General features: G+C 38.9%; 1 protein-coding gene across 1 annotated transcript in view; it reads left to right on the plus strand.

The window, feature by feature from the left end:
• Positions 1–22,409, plus strand: part of Fndc3b (fibronectin type III domain containing 3B) — a 250,556-nt gene that overhangs the window by 206,108 nt on the left and 22,039 nt on the right. The window contains exons 19-22 of the mRNA XM_010632407.3: positions 1,556–1,669; positions 1,996–2,145; positions 3,939–4,219; positions 17,304–17,516. Coding sequence (XP_010630709.1) covers positions 1,556–1,669; positions 1,996–2,145; positions 3,939–4,219; positions 17,304–17,516 — 758 coding nt within the window. The remainder of the gene's footprint in view (positions 1–1,555; positions 1,670–1,995; positions 2,146–3,938; positions 4,220–17,303; positions 17,517–22,409) is intronic.

Raw genomic sequence — 22,409 nt, forward strand, 5'->3', positions numbered from 1 at the left:
TTAGAAGAGAATTTCAAACACAACACAGTTATTTAAGTGAAAAAGGCTAAACATGAAGACTGTATTAGTGAGATGATAAGGAAGCTTGTGTACTCAAGATTACAATTATGCAGGCAGGCAGCAAGGGTGGCCATGGTGGTATACTTTCTTTCTCTGTTGTTTGCCATTTCCCAAACATCCTTTCAGGGGGTCTCTGCCATGTAACAGTAGAGAGTGAATATTTATGGTGAGAAGAGCAGAAAACACTCTGGTTTTTTTCTTATGTGTTAGAACCCCCAGAGAATCAGAAAGTAACAGTAAACTACCAAAACCACCACATTTAATTGGTATTTGAAAGTACCCCTTCTCCCCTGTCATCTCTCCTATAGCCTTTGAGTTGGTTTTGTGATGTCTTCATGAAACTCCTGTCTTGTGATCAGCAGTCAGGATGATCTGAGCCCTGATTCACTGATTTATTGTATAAAGAAATTATTACCGGGTGTGGTGGCACACGCCTGTAATCCCAGCACTCAGGAGGCTGAGGCAGAAGGATCACTGTGAGTTCAAAACCAGCCTGGGCTACATAGTGAATTCTAGGTCAGTCTCAACTATGCAGTGAGACCCTGTCTCAAAAAGAAAAAATAAATTGTCTTCAGCTTTGTTTTATTCCTGTTGGCTTGGAAGTTAAAACTATGTGCAGAGACCCTGTCTCAAAAAGAAAAAATAAATTGTCTTCAGCTTTGTTTTATTCCTGTTGGCTTGGAAGTTAAACATCTTTGTGATGATAATCTTCTGGGGTCTATTCCAGAGCTTCCCTCCACTCCCCAGTAGCTTTGCAAGTTGTATCTGAAAAATGTGAGTTGTTTGATTGGTTTGCATTGTCTCAGACATCATCAGCCTGGAAACTATTTCAGTCCTTGCACCAACTCTTGTATTACCACGTATTCCACTACTGGAAAGGGTGGTCCCAGTGATTATGGTCCTCTCTCAGTGTGTCCAGGCCCAGCAGTGCCTGGCTTGAACAGTGTGATCAATCACTTATGGCAGCGTAACGAAAAGATGCATGCTGTATCTGCTTAGAACACATGCTGGGAATGTGCTGTGGAGATGTTACAGGAACATCAGCTTTTCTAATGGAGAATACCAGCAACCAGAAGAAATACCCAGAATTTGTTACCCAGCAATTCCAAGTCAATTTTCATTCATTTAAAATTAAGCTGCAGTATGCATCTGACCTTCTTTGCTTGGATTTCCTGTGAGAAATCTGAAAGTAGAACCCTGTTTTTTGTCAAAAATCAGCCTCATTTTGTTTCTGTTGCAACAATAAAAGAAAAATGTTTACTAAGCCAATTTTCTGATCCTTGTGAGTTAAAAAAAAAATAGACATATACAATAGACTTTTGCTTCTCAGCAATCTCCATATTTAGGGGAAAACCTTGTATATGTTCGATTAAAAGTAAACACCATTAGGCAGTATTTTGAAATCATTTACATACATGATGGTTTGAACTTAAGCTTTATTTAGTCACCAGCTTTTGTAGGCAAACATATGCTCATGTGCATTCTTCTTTTTCAGTATGGTCCCTATTCTGATGTATCTGAAATCACCACTGCTACGGGGCCTCCTGGTCAGTGCAAAGCGCCTTGTGTTTCTTTCACACCTGATGGATGTATCCTTGTGAGCTGGGAGGTGAGCTAGGTGCATCAATTTCTCTTGCTTCTGCTTTACCCCAAATGCAGATTCTGAGGATTGTACAAACCCAAAATATGTATGTGATTTGTGGCGGGGGAGGGGGTGAGGGTTCTGTGTGTTGTAATCTCCCTTGACAGTTGTTACTTAGAATTGTTAGGTGGTCAGAATTAAGAGGAAATCGAGCGTTTCTTTCATGCCTTTGTTTCGTATATATATTTGAAATGTCCTGGGGCATGTTGCTTTCATTCCAGTTTAAGTAATTGAATAGGGGCTTGGTAGTTTGGTCAGTGGTGTTGTTAAGTACCTGACTTTCTGCTCTTCAGAGTCCTGAAAGCTTGGGTGCCGACATCTCAGAGTACAGGTTGGAGTGGGGGGAAGATGAAGAATCTTTAGAACTCATTTATCATGGGACAGACACCTGCTTCGAGATGAGAGATCTGCTGCCTGCTGCAGAATATTGCTGTAGACTACAGGTAGGTAGCACCACTCACAAGGAGAGGAGTTCTGCCAAGATACTTCAAGAAACCAAGTCAAGGACTTTTTGGGAGGATGGCAGAGAAGTCTTTTTAAACAAAAATAAACTGGTTGTTTGGATAGTTGTCTTTATGGTACCGGGGATTGAACTCAGGTACCTATGCTTGCAAGGCAGGCGGCTATACCACTGAGCTAAATCCTGGGCCCGTGGATAGTTTATAATTACTTTGCGCTTCTCTAGGTGGTCCTAACTCATGAGAGAAAAACCAGGCTCTTTTCTGCTCTCCTTCCCACTAGAGCTATGTAGCATCTTCAAATTTGCCAGTTCACTGAATGGAATGACCAAGTAACAGACAAAGGTGTCTCAGTTCCTTAGGAAAGAAGCCTTCTAAGTCCCTGAAATGTGTACCTCAGTGGGAAAGACTCTTGGGACTGACAAAAGACAGAAAATCCATACACAACTTGTTAATTAGAGCCCAAATCAAGAATTAGAGTAATTTGGACTAGACTACCTTGGGTTACTTGACTCCAATGCGAGGAACCAGGTTCAAAGCTAGTTATAAGTTTCTGCTTGGGAGTCCTGCTAGCATTAACATGAGAACTGAAAATCCCAATTCTTGTTCTAACAGCCTCACTCTTGCTAAGAATATAGGCTGTGGAGCAGGGCCACGCCATCACGTTAGCCCGATAAGAGAGTGGAGCAGGACTATGGTGGTATCAGGTGTGCTTGTGGCCTGGATAGGTATATGAGGGGAGAACAGGCATTCAAGGATGACTTAGGGCTATGACTCGAGCCACCTGGAGAATGAGGGCGTCCACAGGAGATGCATGGAGATTTTTGTAAAGAAGGATAGGCTGGAGATGAGAAACTATGTGGACACTTGAGTTTGAAGTGCCGACTTGTGCAAGTGACAGTGTTCAGAAGGCAGTGGAGATACAGGTAGATTGCTTAGCCTGGCAGTCAGGGTAGAAGCTAGAGCTACACATCTAAATTTGGGGGTCCGATAGTGCCATTTACCCACTAGACAAGATCTCCAAGAGTTTGAACACAGGTAGAAAAGAGAATGTGTCCACAGATAGAACCCTGGCACCCACCAGCACTATGGTGAGTGTAATAGTAGAACCAGTAAAGGCAATTGAGAAGCAGCAGCAGACCAAGTAGGAGGAAAAACAAAGAGCTTAGGGTCCTGGAGACCGGGTGACTATGTTGGGAATGCTCAGCTGCTGCTGTGTGTGAAGCCAGCTGGGGAAAACTTGCCTCAAGTGTGGGTTTATCACTCATCTGGAAAAGAGCAGATACCTTTTTTAAATCTATTGCAGTTCTAGGGCAGGACTAGCCTTTAAAGTCAAATGAACTGGGTTCCAGCCCCAGTTTTGCTTGCAAATCTGACACCAAAAATAATTTAGTCTGACTCTGAGTGGCCTTCTTGGTAAAAGGCAGATAAGAAAGCTTGCTATTTAATATCTACCTTGGGGGTCATCCTGAAGACGAGATGGCATGGTACAGAAGCTCAAGTGGGCCATAAAAATGTGGTGTTGTTTTAATGTTATTTTTTTTATAAGAGATGATGACTGTGGTGTTATCTTTTGCTTTATTAACAGAAAAAGATGTGATTGGCATATTTTGGAAAGTGGTAATTAGATAAAAGTGAATGTTTTGTAGAATTTATTTCTACTTACATGCCTAGCACTGAAAATACTACTTTACGTTATTAATCAGAAGCTAACATGGAGGCATTAGAATGTACTAATGGTGTGATATGTCCTTTGTCTCATGGTTCTGTTTTTTTAGGCCTTCAATCAAGCAGGAGCAGGACCATACAGTGAGCTCGTCCTTTGCCGGACACCAGCATCCGCCCCTGACCCTGTGTCCACTCTCTGTGTCCTGGAGGAAGAGCCCCTCAATGCCTATCCTGACTCACCCTCTGTGTGCCTTGTACTGAGCTGGGAAGAGCCGTGCAATAATGGGTCAGAAATCCTCTCTTACAACATTGATCTTGGAGATAGCAGCATTACCGTGGGCAATACCACCACCCATGTTGTGAAAGATCTCCTTCCAGAAACCACCTACTGGTGAGTGCAGGGAGCACAGCAGCACTGAGAGCTACAAATACTTCACATGCTGAAGGCTGAATCCATGGATTCTAGCCATTTTTATCTAATACAAATGGAGCTTAAAAACTTGCAATGTTTGTATATTTAATGAGTCAGTTGCAAATTCCCCCAAGTCCTAACCTCTGAGGGAGAACTTCACCTGCCACTTTAATTCAGCACCCCCTACACACATACATTCTGCTGATTCTCACTTTGTCTTTGAATATTTTCACATTGACTCATCTCCCTCCATGGACACTCTGTTTTCACCCATGTGTTTGCCCGTTTTGAAGTAGCATGTGTCCATTCTTGTGCTTCTTCCAAAGCAAACATGTATCATAAAGATATGACTCAGGATTGTACAAAGGGCAAGAGAAAAGAGGATGTACGTACCATCACACAAAACTTAGTTAACATCTTTACTCTCCCTTTCCCCTACAGTTCCTTACCTGGGAGACTGTTCATCTTTTCTGACACCTGTTTCTTCTACATGGCCTTCAAAATTGCAAATCAGTTTTCTCTGTCTCCAAGTTGCTATAATCCATTCAAAACAAATGTTACAGTTAGCAGAACTTTCTCACTAGATAGAAGTGCAGGAACCAGCTTCCTTGTTCATGCTTCATGATTTCTCAGGGAGGTGAGGGGGGCATTGATTCAGACTCAGGTCATAACTATGTCTTTGTTACGTAAGTTCCCTATGTCCCTCTTTCTTGTGTAAAATGAGAACAAGATGGCTTCCTTTACACACACGTTGTTGTAGAAATAAAGGCCTGAGTATTGTGTGATTACAATACAGATGTGCATGTGCACAACAGACATTCTAAGTTTGATTGTCAAGATCCTCATCCAACAAAAGTCGGTTTTCCTCAGCATGCTGATCAACTTGCTGCCCTGACATGGATTTATCATTTCACTTATTTTTTTTTCCTACAGTGATTTCTAATTCTGTAGTCTGGTAGACAGTCCTTTTTGTACCCAGAAGCTGAAGAAAGGATTCAGCCAGTGAGTTGTAAATACCGCTGTTCCATCCTGATGTACCTTACATCTGCCTGTTTCTCACTTACTAGGTCTTTCTTTTTTGTTATTAATTCATATTATCTGTTTAAATTTTCAGAACAATAATGCTCTTTGCTTTTTCTTTATACACTCATTCTTTTAAGAAATCTTGAGACTCTCAAGTAGGAATCTAAAGTAACATGATTGGGACATCCCAAGGTGAACATAACATTGGGAAGACCCATGAGTCTGAATGGCAGGATGGTTAGAAATAGGACCTGAGGGATGTAGCTCAGGGATAGAGAGTTGCCTAGCATGTGCAAGGCCCTGGGTCTGATCTCTCAGGCCAGAACTTTGCAAAAGCCACAGCGGTTCAGAGTTTCACAGGAAGGTTTTGTGTCTACTCTGATCCATACCCTTTTGTACCCCAAAGAGGACTCGGATCCTTGGGTCAGCCTGAGGATCCTTCAGATCAGAAATTTCTAAGGGGACTTTGGTCAAGGTGTTGGCCGAAGAACTTCCTTCATCCTGACACTGTATCTACCTTCAAGGTGGCTTAAATGATTGTGAATCTTTAAGATGTGTAGAATGATGACTATGTTGGCTCAATCTGTTAATCACTTTACTGTCAAATGACTTCTAAAAAGAAGTCCAAGGCTCCAGGATACAAATGAAGAAAAAAGTATTTAGAATCTTTGTTTAATGAGAGAGAGCTGAAACTATTAAATTGCTGAAATTACTAAAAAGATCTCTTATGTTAAGTGGCTGATATTGGGATGTTATAAATTATCTCATAGGATAATTTTATTTTGGAGATGATAAAAGATGATTGAATGGCTTAGTAATGTAGGAACTATAGAATGCTTGGATTTAAAGAAAAAAACCCTTTGGATAAAGTATTTAATGGATGTAGCATAAATAATTCAGTAGTGTTATGCCAAGGCTAGTATATTGAGCTGAGTGTGAAAAGACAAAGTTAATAAAAGTTAAATTGGGAGGACATCATCTTTTAACTTGGAAGATGCCTTTTAGACATTCATATTGCAGTTATATCATCTGTTCTTGGCCAAAAAAAGAAAAACTTTGCAAAAGTCTTTCCTGGCTAATCAATTAATTATAAATTGGACATTATATATTTTATTAAGAATAATATTTAAAGTCAACCTTTGTACAGCTTTAGGAATTTACTGCAAAAGTGGACACTATATAGTAGAACTCTGATCGATGCACAACCTTGGAATATTGTTTCAAAAACACAATTGACAGTAATAATTGTAGGAAAATTCAAAGTGAGTATGTCAAGGAACTGAGGATGTAATTTTGGTCCAATTAACTTTTACCTCATCCTTTTCTGTTCTTGCGGAAAATAAAAGGGAACAGGTCATGATGTTCTAGATAAAAATGTAGAATGAAACAGTTTAAGCAAGCCATAGAGCTCCAGAGAAAGGACTTGTCCCTTTTGTTTGATATTTTCTAAACCTTCAACAATTACACATTGTATTCACAGCAAGTGTGTGCTTTCTTGGATGCCAGGACAGAATTGTGTGGCTCTGCAGTAAGTCTACTGATCTAGAGCCAAGTTGAGGTGGACCCCTCACTCCTTCACTGATGCTTGCAGAACTCCCCAGTGGTTGACACATGCTGTCTGACACTGCCTGGAATACAGGGTCCTTTTAAAGGCATTACTTTTAAGTTAAGAACTCAATGTGAGGTTGAATCTATTTTGATGTGAAGAGAAAGAAACAAAGTGAAAACAGAAACAGCTTTCCTTTGTGTGCTTCCAGCCCAGTTGAGTTGTGGACCTTGTGAGCGGACAGAGGCATGGCTCACCCGGTGTCACCCTTCCTGGCCTTGCCTCAGCATCCCAGCTGACAGGAGCAGTGTTCCAGCTTCTGTTGACCATGCGCTCTACTATATTTGTGAATAATTCTGCTTCTCTGATGTTTCCTTCATACTTTGTCAGATCCTAAATCAACTCAGATGACCCTGGAACTTCCTGTGGAGCACTGGTCCTGGGTCCAGCAGCTTTGGTGTCTCCTGGAGGCTTATTAAAATACTGTCAAGCCCAATCCAGACTTAACCTAATTGGAAATTCTAGGGGTGGGGCCTTGTATGTACTCTGTGCTTTAATTAGCCTTCTAGGTGATTTTTGTGTGTGTAAACATGAAAAATACTACCCTAGAAGAATGCTCCTCAAATGTCAGTATATATTAGTTGCCTGGAAAGTCCTTGTAAAATACTGGTGACTGAGCCCCACTCCTGTAGTTAGTTAGGCCAAGGCAGAACATGTCAGTATCAGCTGTCTTACATAAGTGTGCCCACCATTCAGACTGACTTCACTGGCATGAGGTTTCTGCACCTTACTTAGTCACCTCCAGACAGCCTCAGCATCTGAATAACCTCTGCCATGTGTACAGTTTAGACTCCAGGAGTGGCCCAGCCAGCTCAGGGTAGAATAGCATGGTCACCTCTCCTGTTCTCCGCCCTGTGCAATTAGTAAGGTTGCCTGAGATTACTTTTCTGGGCAGTTTCTTGTATGTTCGACTCATACTAAGATAGTAAGCAACTAAAATTTAAAGTAGATTTGTTATCATTTTTGCTAAGTCTAAAGAAGATGAAAATAACATTGGATTTCTTACTGTATGATAAACACTATGTTAAGCTGCCATGAGTGAATCATAAATCATTCACTATAACAAGATGGGGTAGTTTTTATTAGGAGAAACTTGCTGAGTAGTTTAGAAATTAACAGGCTGGAGTTAACCATGACTTTAATGCCTCACTTTTTTTTTTTACTCTGTGATCTTTGGCAAGTTATTTAAGCCCTTTGTGCCTCAGTCTTCTAAAATGTAAAATGAGGAAACCAATTTTAATTGCCTCAGAGTATTGCTGTGTATGTGTGTGTGTTAGGAAAAGATTTTGGGTGCCTTGTCTGGGACCTCACAAATTAGCATTCAGTGAATCATCTGTTGTCAAGTTTGGTGGAGAAAAAATGAGCTGGGAAGTAGGTTGGCTTGTGTGGGGTAATCTGGCATAACCCTTAAGCAAGGGGAGACATGGAAGCTTTGCCTCAGGACATAAACTAAGTGCTGCAGAGGGGGTTGTTGGCACCCATGAGCCCTAGGCCAGTTCACTCCTCTCCTGGGACGCTTCTCTGAGCACCTTTTCCCTGCAAAGGAGTTTTCTGTATTAAGGATTCTTCTTCAGAAGATATCTGAGGATGACTCTCCTGTCTTAAATTCTTCTATTCTTCCTTAGGTGATGGGAAGATGGGTGTGGTGCTGGAAAAATCTATCCTTCTTAAGCCTCTTTTCCCCAGCCCTCTGCCTCAATACCTTTGCCTCAGTTTCCCCATTTCATTGCATGACAGCATGAGTGCTAGAATAACTAACCATGATAAGGAAGTTCTTTTCTGGCACCAGGGATTTATTTAGCTCAGTGGTTCTGTTGCCTGCCTCACAAGTGCAAGGACTTGAGTTTGATGCCTGGTGCCAAAACAAAGAAAGTCGTTTTCCCCAGTTTGGGGCAATTTGTTTTGAAAGTCTTTCTCCTTTTAATATATTTAGTGTTGGAAATTGTACTGTGTATTGTACAAAGTGCATAACAGAAGGCTATGATCTCCTTAAGTAGGAATGTAATTGTAATTTATATTAGACAGATAGTTTAATGATGTATATTCCTCAAAACTTACAAAGATATACTGCTTAATTTGATTTACTCAATCAGTAGTGTTTATATTGATGGATAGTTCAGACTCCTGGAAATGTGGAGAGATTTTTCACAGCCTGGCTGATACACCATTTGCTCAAGGTTACATCACTTTCAAAATTGGGAAGCAAGGTGGAACCTCAGTGTTGTTTTCATCTGCATCTCTTGAATAACCAGTGCTGTGGAACATTTTTTCATATATTTATTTGCTGCTTCTACTTCTTTGTCTGAGAAATGTCTGTTCATTTCAGATGCCCATTTTTGAATCAGGTCTTTATATTTGGGGGGGGCTCTGATTTTTTTTTTTTAGTTCTTTATATATTCTAGATAGTAGTCCTTTGTCTGAGGAGTAGCTGGTGAAAAATTTTTCCCACATTGTAGCTTGTTTCTTAGTTCTGTTGATGGTTTCTTTTGCAGTGCAGAAGCTTTTTAATAAGATGAGATCCCAGTTGTTGATTCTTTCTGCTAGTTCCCGTGCTGCTGAGGATTTGTTCGTAAAGTCTTTTCCTATGCCAATGTCTTCTAGAGTTCTACCTAATTTATTTTCAGTAAGTTTTGTGTTTCTGTTTTGATATTTAGATCTTCAATCCACTTGGATTTTAGTTTCATGCATGGTAAAAGATAGAGATCTCGTTTTAACCTTTGCCAAGTTGAAAGCCAGTTTCTCCAACACCATTTATTAAAGAGGCTGTCTTTCCTCCAGTGAGGATGGTTGGCTCCTTGGTCAAAGATGAGGTAGCTGAGTATGTCTGGTGTTGTTTCTGCATCTTCTAATCTATTCCACTGAACCTCGGGTCTGGCTGCTATCAAGAAATTGCGCAATAACAAATGCTGGCAGGTATGTGTGGAGAAAGGAACCCTTCTCCACTGTTGGTGGGAGTGCAAACTGGTGAAACCACTGTGGAAATCACTATGGAGATACCTCAAAGAACTAGGATTAGAGGTCACATTTGACCCAGCTATCCCTCTGCTGGGTATCCTTCCAAAAGAATTAAAAAACTAATATCACAGTGATATATGCACACCCATGTTTATAGCAACAGTTCGTAATAGCTAAAACTTGGAAACAGCACATTTGCCCATCAGTTGGAGACTGAATAATGAAGATGTGGTTTTTGTATAAAATGGAATACTACTCAGCCATAAAGAATGAGAAACTACAGACATTTATAGCTAAATGGACGCAAATTGAGGCTGTACTCAAGTGAAATAAATAAGACACACTTGAGTAAATAGTGAATAGTTTCCCTGGTGTGAAAAACTAAAAATGTAGATAAGGATCAAATGGTATAATTGATAGTGTGAAATAGGAAGAAAATGACTAAAGGGGAAGTGGGAAGGGTAGGGGAAATGTGGGAAGGGTAGGGGAAAGGAAATAAGGGAAAAGAAAAAATGTGAAAAAAGGAAAACAATGGAAACAAAGTCTTTGTAAATAGGGAAGAGTGAAGGGGTGAAGAGAAGGCAGAGATATGAGGGAAAAAAACTAAGACATACCATGTAAAGGTACAAGATCCCAGTGATAAATTAACTGTACTGTTTGCTTTAAATGTACCGATAAACTTAACGGGGATGGGGGGACCAAACTTGGAAAGCAGAGTTCTAGTCCTTTCTATTTAATTTGCAGCACTTAAGAATTCAAAAACTGATATAATGGAATTTTGGAAAAAAAAAATCTGTGGATCCTATCTAAATTTGAAGATTGAAATATCACCTTAGCTAAAAGAAGACTTGTCAAGTTTGGATTTGAGATAGATTTCACAAATAGAACCCTTATTGTGGGCAGGGGTGTAAAGCTACTATATATGCTTAGCAAATTCTTCTCGATAAAAGTTCAGAGAACCATAGAGCTAGAGATGTCAGGAGCACAGTACTTAACCAAAATACTAGGACACTGAGAAAATAAGTGAGTTTATGAAAGAAATCAAATCATCCCAATACTTGTGTTCTAAACTGGTGTTTTTCCTTTTTTTAATCTTTTATTAATACATGTTTGTGGTACATAATGAATACATTCATCTTGGAGTTGGTATATGTACATATAACATCACAATCCTTTGTACAATTTTGAATTTTTTCTAAGTGATTCAAATCTCTTGGGTTTTTTCGTTTCTGTTTTTGTGACAGGATTTCACTTGCTGAACTTAAATGTAGCCCAGACTGACCTCACATTTGAAATCCTCCGGCCTTACTTCTGAAGTGCTCCCAACAGCACACCTGACACCTGACAGAACTCTTAGGTTTTATGCTTGCTTGTTTTCTTTTGCTTTGTTTGTCTTCATGAGCAGAATTAAGCAAGAATGAGTCTGAAGCAACTTCTTATTACCTCACTTCCTTTTGTGTATTACAATAGCTAAGGGCTCTGCATAGAGAAAGAAAGGATGGGGCTTCCAGGAACACAAGGTGAGCTTATTTCTGTAGGACCAAAGGCCAGCAGGCAGCAGAAAGCAACTTGCCTTGGGACTCTATTAATGCTTGTGCCTAGAATAAGGGGGAGGACTTGTGCTTTGAACACTGGAAAGACCTTAAGATAAATCTGGTAGGTCAGGAAGTTTGTGATACCACTGAAGAAAGACTGAGACTTAATGCCTGGCTTCTCTTTTCCTGAAAAGGGAAAAAGCACAGTAATTTGCACTATTATGATAGCTGCCTCTATGCAGTTGTAGAAATAATTGTTACATTCCACTCACAGAAAAAAGCTTCTGTATTAATTCCATGGAGCAGTTTTGCTTCTTGTATAAGAAGCAAAAATTGTTTTCACTTTTCAGAATTATATTGAGAGACTTAATTGCTTATCTGTGAAGGACTTAATCTGGCCTTCAGTATAACAGAATCTGCAAAAAGTAAAGCCCTTGTATTGATATTTTTCTGGACTGAGATAGTTATTTGCTACATTCAAACTATGAGGCGTATTACTTGTGTAATTCTGCATATTATCAATAAAGATATTATAAATATTTATGTGAGGTCTTTTGTGTGAACATACTATTAATTTCTCTTGAGTAAATACCTGAGAATGGGATTGCTGGGCCGTATAAGTATATATTTTATAAGAACTGTTTTCACCTGTACTTCCACTTTTCATTCGCAGCAAAATATGAGAGTTTCAGTTGCTCCTTATCCTGATAAGATGGATGGATGGATGAATAGAATGATATAGATAGATAGATAGATAGATAGATAGATAGATAGATAGAATTATATATGTATGTATGTTGTGGTTTAATATGACTTTTCCTAGCTGTCCAGTATATAGCCATATTTCTCATCTGTATATCCTCTTTGATGTCTTTTCAAGCTTTCTGTTCATCTTGTAATCAGGTTGGTTTCTTCCTGTTGAATTTTGAGAGGTTTTTATAGTTCTGAATACAAATCCTTTGTCAAAGATTTGGCTTACAGTATTTTTCCTGCGCTGTACCTAACCTTCATTCTTTTAAAAATGTAAAAGTTTTTAATTTTGAAAAAAATCCAATTTTAAAATTTTCTTCCTCTTATGTACGTCCCATTTTTTTAATGTCATGTATAAAAACCCTTTACCAAATACTAGGTAATAAAAATTAACCTCCTGTTTTTCTCTTAAAAGTTTTATATTCTATAGTTAGATCTATGGATAAAAGTTTTATATCAAGTGTGAAGTTTAAATTGAGGTTTATTTATTTTTTCCTGTTGATAACCAATCCATTTGCTCCAATACTATTATTTTAAAAGACTGTCCTTTTTCCATTGGATAGCTTTTGCATCTAGTTAAAAATCATTTGGATTGGGCCAAGGGATTTAGCTCAGTGGTTCCGCTGCCTGCCTCACAAGCACAAGGTCCCGAGTTCAATCCCCAGTACCCCCCCACCCCAATCTTTTGGCTACATTTGTGTAGGTCTATTTCTGGAGACTCTGTTCTGTGGCATTGATCTATGTGTCTGTCTCTTTACCGGTACTAACTGTCTTGATTACTGTAGCTTTATAGTAAGTCCTAAAATCGGGTAGTATGATTTTTCTAACTTTATATTTATTTTTTCAAATTTGTGTTAGCTATTTTAATTCCCTTTCCTTTCCACATACCTTTTTCTTTTCGTATTGGTGTATGTTTGCAATACATGATAAATATAGGGGCTGGGGATTTAGCTCAGTGGTTCCCCCACCTGAGCGCAAGGTCCCAAGTTCGATTCCCAGTACCAAAAACAAAACAAACAAACCTAATAAATATATTTTCCGTGGGGATTTGGTACAATACATACTGCATCTTGATCCTTTTGACTTCCATTTTGTTCCCTTTCCTCCTCACCTCCATTAACTCTGTCTGTCATCTCTTTTATTATATCCACATAACTTTCATAATCAGTTTTTTTTAATGTCCCAAGAATCTTCCTTAGATTTTGTTTTGTTTTGCTTTGTTTGCTTTACTGAATTACAGTATTTCTATAGATCAATTTAGGGAGAGTTAGCATTTTTACTATCAGTCATCTTCCATTAATGAACACTGTATGTCTCTCTCTATTGGTGTAGGTCTCCTTAAATTTACAGCAGTGCCTTATAGTTTCTGTTTCTTTCCTTTCTTCCTGTCTCTGTGTTGGGTTTTTTGTTTGGTTGGGTTTCTTCTTCTTCTTCTTTCTTCTTCCTTTTTTCTTCTTTCTTTTCTTCTTTCTTCTTTCTGCTGAAGTAGACATCCATGCTATGCTCTTTGTTTCCAGTCCTAAAGGGAAAGCATTTTATCTTTCACCATAGCTGTAGGTATAGATTTCTTTTTCAGGTTGAAGAAGCTCTCTTCTCCTAGTTGGCTGAGAATTTTTGTCATGAATAGATTTTTGGATTTTTATCAGATGCTTTTTCTTAATCAACCTATATGAACATCTGGGTTTTTTTTTCTGCAGACTGACTAAGGGCTAAGGAATGAAAGAAGTGAAGAAAGGGAAAGAAAAGAATAACAGTGGCTCTACCCTACCCTGAGCATTTGTAGATCTCTTTGTACCTTTTCTCTGTCTTTCTCCCCATCTCCACAACCTCCCCCTGCCCCAACCCAAGGTTTTTCCTGCACACATCCACTCCTGAATTTAAGCTTCATGAGTCCAAGCTAAGGGATAATAGAGGGGAAAAATGGTAAATTCATTGCTGGTTTGGTAAAAATTCAAATTCTGTCGCTGACTACCATTTACTTTTTAGCATTCTTCAATAGCTGCATCCTTTTGTCCAGATTAAATAGCTGTGTTCTTTGGGGAAAAATGAGATAGAATGTGTGTATTCTGTCTAATTGAAAATTAACTTTTTTTCTCCCCTAACAATATAAAACATATTAGGTTGACCTGCTAATTTACAGATTTTTTTTTTTCATTTCACAAATTTTATTGAAAGGTAAATCTCTTAGTATCAAGTATAGTGGTAGCTGGTTGGGTGGTTACCTCTGGTTAACTCAAAATTAATGCTGATGTTTTCAAAATATTGAAATATATCAGCCTTATGGTAAAACTGAAGTTATCCACAAAGAAATTAAAGGTAGAATACACTGTGGTTCTTTGGTTTATTTTTTAATGCTTATTTATCTGAAACATGATGTCAAAATTCATTACATCCATTCTGGATAGACTCAGGCTTCAGGCTGTGCCTACTTTTTATAACACTAATAATGTATGTACATCTCTTTACATTATTGGCTCACATGGAGAATTCTAAACACTACCTCAGCAATCTCATTATGGTGGTGCCTTCTTACTTTTCTGAAGACACATTATGGAAATTTGTGAAAGTGTATTCTGTTCCTTTAAAAAAGAAAAAAAGTGGAAGCAATGGAAGTTTTGTAGAAAAAGTCCATAGTAAAACAGAGTGCTTTATCTAACAAGAACTTAACTTAGGGTACAGAAAGTTTTTGAAGTGGTAATTGATTTTGACTGACTGTGTAATATAATAGAACATATTTTTTAATGGAACTAGATAGACTGAGGAAGTAGATTCTGTAGATTTTTATTGATACAAACATCACCTATTTTTTTAGAAGAAACATTAAAGATAGCTCAATGAATATGCCAAACTTAGTAGGTCTGTATTTTGGCTTAATACAAAATGTTTTTAAATTTAAATGTGATTCCCATAAAGCAATAATACTCTCATCTCTTGAACTACTACTGGCATTGTGGGTACCAAGAAACTAGAATATAACCTTTATTATGCATTTAAACAGTACATGTGTGAAATGTTAGTTTTAATGTAAACCTCATAATTTAAAATTTAACATTTAAAGTAAATAGGTTACTATTTCCAATATTACCTAAATATAATATATTGATTCAATATAGAAAGTTAAGTTAATGTTAGAAATGCAGATTGACAGTTGACCTTCTCAGGCTTGTATTAAGTGTTTCACATTTATGCCCTTAGCTTTATTTATTTATTTATTTATTTTTGGTAGCAGGAATTGAACTCGGGTCCTTGCACTTACAAGGCAGGCCACCGAACCTCTGAGCTAAATCCCCAACCCCTATGCCTTTAGCTTTACAGATGAATTCAAATCTAAACACTCCTACTGCAGCACTTTATTAATTAGGAGAATATCATACTAATCTAGTTGTGATGGTTTGAGGGTTCATAATTTAAATCCATTATAACATTATGGAATCCATACTTCAGGATTGTGGGAAAAGGCTTCACATTAATTTTTTTTTTGTTTCTGCAATAATACTATTTATGTAAAGAACAAAAAAACCCAACTTATCAAAAGTTTATCTAAATAGTATTAGTTAAAAGTAAATTTTTCATACCTAAGTTTCATAATCATGTAGATGTGTTAAATACTAATATTTGGTTTTGAGTAGGAAAACATAAATCACTACTTTAAGTTAATAAATTTAGATGAATGTGTAGCATATATGCAGTGACTGAATTTATATTTTAGAAATATAATTACTTTCTGTTATTCCAATTGCAATAGCAGTATTTTGAGAAATACTGGCAATTTTCAGAAACCCAAAAGAGATCATCTGCTTTGTATTACTTTTTCTTTATGTGTAACATTCAAGTTATAATGATTCTACTTATAAGACTTACACAGTCTTTTAAGTTTGAAGGATTCAGGCTAATTGGAGGCCACATGATATCTTTCAGTATTATGATACTTAAGTGACATATAAATATCAACGGTAAATGCTATAAGTGAGAAATACAGAAAAATAAATTGGAAGGATATTTGAAGGAGATCTGTTCCCAAAGAATATCTCTCTGACTATATTAGTCATTATAACATGTTTTGAAACACTGTGTTTTTAATCCAAATCAAGTTTAACTATTGAAACTTTCCAAACTTCATCCCAACTCAGTGGGATGCCGGAGTATCTAGCAAGGGGTTTAGGTGGAGGTTTCCACAGGAGGGCTGATAGCAAGTCCCAGAGAAATTAGGAGACATAGACTTGGGAGTAGTTGTAACATGAATGAAGCTGTGGAAACATGTGTAAAGCTGTTTGAGAAAACAGCAATTTAGGGAATGCCCATAGTATACAGAAGAAAAGGGGGAGGGGAGGGGAGGCTTTTGGTCCGAGAAGGAGAGGAGAAATACCATCTGGGCTATACAGGCCGCCAAATCCTGGCTTCAAGGACGTGCAGCGACTTCAGAGAGGAGTTGTCCAGGGTGCGGGTGGAGCAGCGCCATCGTGTGGTGTTCAGTGATCTCAGAGAGCTATTTTAGTAACCTGGCTGGGAAATAGGGGAAAAGAAAAATAGAAATAATAATTCCACTGAATATACAAATGAGTATTTTATACATACATTTTTAACTCTTGTCAGATTTTAAGTTCCTAGATCATAAAGGTGATGTTATTACATCTTTTCTGCTCATAACACTGCACATAGGAAGCATCCATTTAAGACTTTTGCATGCCTGATTTTTGCACTCTGCTGGCAGTGTCTGCTCCCTTGGCTCTTGTTAAGAACTTACAGGCACATCGGGTAATGCTGTCCAGAGGGAGTGGCTAAAGTGCCTTAAAGAGCTGTTGCCCTTTGTATTTCATTCTGAAGGAGACTTATTTGTTTGCCAATTAAATTTACTCTTTATAGCTCATCTTACTTCCAGAACTAACTTTGAAATAGCTAAAGGGTACCCAAAAGCAAAATATAAAAAGCATGTGTTTAGGATGTATTCCCTTAAATAGCACATCTTTTGTTGTTGTCATTGTAAAGGATATTTTATTAGTCTTATTTTTAAGAAAACAAAGAGTACTATATACTTGGTTCTCTGAGATGCCAACTTCATTGTCTTAAATACTTGTTTTTATTTATCATGCAGTATTGCTTCAGGGGCAAGTAATAAATTGTCAACTAGGTATTTATTTCAAATGAAGAAGTGCTCCTTCTTAAACCTGCGTTGTTTGTGTTTTTCTTTTTCCAGGATCAGAATTCAGGCTGTAAATGAAATTGGAGCTGGACCATTTAGTCAGTTCATTAAAGCAAAAACTCGGCCATTACCACCCTTGCCGCCTAGGCTAGAATGTGCTGCAGCTGGGCCACAGAGCCTGAAGCTAAAATGGGGTGACAGTAACTCTAAGACACATGCTGCTGATGACATGGTGTACACGCTGCAGCTGGAGGACAGAAATAAAAGGTATGGTGGGGCAAGGAGACCCGGAGCTTCCAGAGCTTTTGCTCACAGGATGAGATCTCAACTGATTCATCCTTACTTCCTCATTCTAACCCAAAACACTCTTTTTCCTTGTTCTGGAGAGGAACTTGTATATTGACTCTTTATACCCAACGTTGTACCTTCCATTTACCATTGAGAATTCCTAAACATTCAAAAGATCCTGATTTCCCTACTTATGATACTATATGCATTTTTTTCTTCATAAAGCCAATAATGGAGAGAAAATATTTAAAAATAAAATAGCCAAATTCAAGTTTATGCCATGTGATAGCATTGCATTAGTCATGAGTGCAGAGAGAAATAAGATTGGGAAGAGATGTTACCTCTTTAAATATTCAGTAATCACCAGGACAAACATGTTTACCAACCTACAGTAGTGGTGGGTGATATACAGATGAGGGTTGCACTCTGTAACTATGAGCAATGCAGTATCAAGTTAAACAAAACAAATAGGAGGGTTTTTTTGGGTTTTTTTTGTAAGACTCTATGCCCAGGAAACACTTGTGGCTATAGAAATCAAATCCAGCCTTTCACATCATATTTGTTTAATGTAACTTAATTTCCTCTGAAAATGACCGATCAGAAGACAGGCAGCCAAACTGTACTTAGGAATAATCAGATGCTGAGCAAAAGTTAATAATAACAGAATGTTCTGTTACCAAAGGTTCTAATCAGAATCTGAGCAAGGAAGTGGGAGAGCACCATACAACCAAGGCAGCATAAACCAGTGTAGGGTGGGAGCATCTCTGTCATCTCCCCCATGCTATATAATATTCTCCTCTTTGACATGAGATTCTAGTCCCCATAGAAAACTCTTTCCAATCCTGACCCCTACTCTGTGGTCAGGTGCTTTTTGGAGGATACTGGGGGGTCAAACTCGGGACCTTGTGCTTGTGAGGCAGGTGGCGGAACCACTGAGCTAAATCCCTTGCCCCTGTAGTCAAGTGCTCAGACAACTCACTGCAATAGAGTCCTGTGGGCTTTTCCAAGGAGACTGAGGTCCAGAAGTCACAAGGGAGGCTTTGCCTGGCCCCCACTCACATAGCCATTGCAGTGCATCGAACCCCCTAGAGAGTTCTGTGAAGACACTGCAGAGAGCTGGACTGGCCGAGTGGCTGTGTGGCTCATTGAGAAAAACAAAAGAGATCCTGAGAAACAACAGGCAAAATGCCCTGAGGTGCCCTCTTTGTGGAGACTGGCTGGGAGGTGAGCAGCACCCTGGTGCTCCTGTCAGCTTCCCAAGGTTTTCTGAGGTGTGCTCCGGGAGGTGAAAGCCCGCATCTACTAGAGAAAGCAGAAATGGAAGACATGGCAAAGACAAGTCCCAGTCTGAGAGAGGCATGAAGACCTATAGTCCTCCTAAAAAGGAAACAACTAAGTTCCACGTTTAAAAAAAGTAAGAAGACAGACAAGACAGGAGGGATGGGAAGAAGAGGGTTATGATGGTGACAATGAATTAGTTTGTCTCACTTTTTTTCTCGGCTATAAAGCATTTAGCTCCCAGTACACAACTCACTTCTTTTAAAGAAGAAATTGAAATATAAAATTGTGTGTGTCTTTAACTCTCCTGCTGCTGAGACATAGTGCTCAACACCCACAATTTAAAGGAGGAGAATTTTATTTTGGCTTAGTTTCAGAAGTCTCAGATGTTACATAGGCAGCTGGTTCTAAGGCAGGAAGAGGACGGTGGAAGGTCTTGCCATGGAGGAGAGCTGTTCACATCATGGCTAGGGCGTAGAGAGAAGAGAGATGCACCCTTCCAGGTCACAGCTCCAGTGACCTCCCCCTAGCCACGCCCCACCCCCTCACAGCAAGTCAGCTGCAGCTCCCCGTGATGATCTCTTTGCTTTCCAAAAACCCCACCTCTGAGCCCATGAAAGTTTTGGCAGTCGTTCTTGATCTAATCCAATACAATGTGAGGTTTGCTTTTAAACTGTACATTTTGTGTAGTTTACACACAACCAGGTATATCTTTACATAGCCCTGTGCTGGTGGTATTTTTAGTAGCCACTAACCTTACCTGGCACAGTGTTGAGGTTGCCAGTTGTCACAGATAGATAAAGCAGGTTCTTGATGCTTTACAGCACAGAGTTATATATAGGAGGGTAGCCTGCTCATCTTCAGTAGTTTCTAATGCAGCTTATATTAAATAATTCTTCTCCATAATTGCAAAAGAAAAGTTGCAGCGATTTTGTTTACATTCTAAATGTGCCCGGTAAATACAGTTTTTTAGTAGAGAGAAAAGAAGTGAGAAAAAAGTTACAAGGCCTGCCTGCAGAAATGTAATAGTAATTCAGAAGTAATCACAGAACACTAGTGCTATAGGGGAGAAGTGTCCCAGGAGTTTGAACGATGCAGAAAACATCTGAGCACAAATATCAGGAGAGGTTTCTTAAGGTGGCATTTGGACTTGACTTTGAAGTACCTGGAAGACCCAGTAATTTGATGACAGAACAAAAAGTGGTTGTCCTACTGGAAACCAGTTCTGGTGTAGAGCACGGAGTAACTGAGGCTGCTGTTGATAGGCTCACCAGAGATTAAATTCATCCTCACCTGTGCACAGTGTCGACTCATCTGTTTATTGAGCACTGGTGTACAGGATCTCGCATCCTTTGGCTGTGTTTTCATGGCATCATGCTTTTACTTACAAGAACCTTTTTAACCCGAGGGGGCTGGCAAGGACAGGATTTATGAAGTAACAGAAATCATGTAGATATGTAAGGAGCATTTGGGGAAATTTTTAAATAAAGCTTTACATTTTTTCCCCCAGGCCTTTGTCTTCCTTTGGTGGTAAAACACTTCAGGGAACATATTCTGGTTCTGCTCTTTCACAAATTGTGAAACAGGAAAAGTGTTGAATCTGGGGCGTGGAATTAGAGCCAGTACTTCCCCATTCCCATGCTATGCCTCCACTTCTATCTTCCAGGATCATTGGAGGGGGCAGCTCTGTGCCCTTTTAGGTTCTGTTTTGCTGCTGTCCTCTCCCACGTGGAGCAGCCACCCAAGGTTGCGTTGTCTGGAGAACTGTGCACACGTGTGCTCTGATCCAAGGCTGTGTGTGACACAGAGCGGCTCCTGGGCACAGAACAAAAATTCCACAAACATTTGTCAAGTTAATGAGTATGCTATTGTGAGACATATCAATATGTCTGGCAGAAAATAGCACAGAATCTAGTAATCAAATACACCCCCTCCTAAGAAAACACCCATGCCTTTCCATGTCCATCAGATAAATGACTTGGCCTAAGTGTAAGTGGTGTTTTAAGAAATCTGACCATTAGGAACAATACTTTTCTTCATTTTATGAGCTGGAGTCCAGATTTATCTTTTCTAAATTAGATTTGTCAGTGCTCTCAGAAAGTTATTAAAGTGATGGGAATACAGAGCATAATAAATTCTCATTCTATTTGTGGGATAATTTTCCTGGGATTTAATGGGATGAGGACAACCTAATTTTAGTTTGAAGGTGACCTTTCTTGGTGTCTTGAAACCGAACTCTTGCAGTAACTGATCGCTTGACTCTCAAACTTTTGGATATTGACTTACAAAGGTCCTAGAGAAACTATTTGATTTAGATACATTCTGACGCTTAGTGTAGTTTAGCATAGTTTTGACTAACTGTAATATTTTCGGGCTTCTTTAGGACTCAAACCTGGGCTCTTCACGTGAAAAGACAGTGTCTTCCCTGCTGTCTTGTTCAGAGACCCTGCTGCTAGATTAGTTTGTAGTTGAGGCTCTTGGGGAAAGGGCACATGCTCTTTAGCACACATACTGAGTTCATTAACTGCAGTAGGTTCTTATTGTGGATGTGGCAAAAACATATATCCTGCTTGTTCCCAGGGTGAGAACCAGAGATAGGTTCGGTTGTGTTTTTAAATTTACTTTCTTGTCGGCTCTCAAAATCTCTTGTCATGAACACACTGCTAACCCATTGTTGTGGGCATTGGAGAAAAGAGTGGTTGATGACTGAGTTCTATAGCTGTCCTTGCTTTCAGAAAGTATTCTGAACTCTTAAAAACATTCTGCAGCAGAAGCACAGTGGAAATTAATAACTCCAGGGTTGGTCATAGATGAGAGTTAAGTCCATTTTGGCTCCTAAACTGACTCTCAAGTTTTCCTTTATCCATGAAATGAGCTTAAATGAAACAGTGGTCTCTGAGGGTGCCTGCCTTTTTTGCCTTAAAGCCTCGGGTCTTTGTAAATCATTTGTGAACTGAGTCCTGTAGAAAAAGGTGACCCTTCTGAGTGACTGGAGTGTGTCATCTGTTTTGCTTCCTGTTTTTAGCTTCTGCAATTGACAAGTAGAAAATAAGAAAAGTACTTACTTCCCTCAAGAGTGAAAACTTAATGTCTAAACTCCCTGAGGTCTTGCTGCTATCTTCTTTGATGCACTGATGTATGATATTTATAAACCTTTCAGTCAAACAGAATGAACTGAATCAAGGATGTATAAATGGTATTTTTTATCAAAAATATTTTTTAAACTTTCTAAAACAAATTTGTTTGTATTGAGCACCTACAAAGTGCCAAGCACTGAGATTACCAACAGTATTTAATTCTTGAATAAAAAGTAAAATATTGCAGTGTGTGGCCCACGCCTCTGAGTTTGGGCCTATTTGATGTAAATAGAAGGGACCCCACAGGGCATCATGCCCAAACCTTTGCCTCAAGGCAGCTAATCCTAGAATTCATTCAGAGCAACTGAACTTACTATGCTTGAAGTCCCCCCCCACCCTTGTATAAGATACTTATTTGTATTTGACCTGCAATAGGTTTCCAATCTGTATTTATGTAGCAGCCTTAAAGCCGGGCTCAATATTTGTGGGACTAAGTTTATACCTAGTGATTAGATTA

Source organism: Fukomys damarensis, unplaced genomic scaffold (assembly GCF_012274545.1).
Source record: "Fukomys damarensis isolate Sample0158 unplaced genomic scaffold, DMR_v1.0_HiC HiC_scaffold_12, whole genome shotgun sequence".
Taxonomy (NCBI): domain Eukaryota; kingdom Metazoa; phylum Chordata; class Mammalia; order Rodentia; family Bathyergidae; genus Fukomys; species Fukomys damarensis.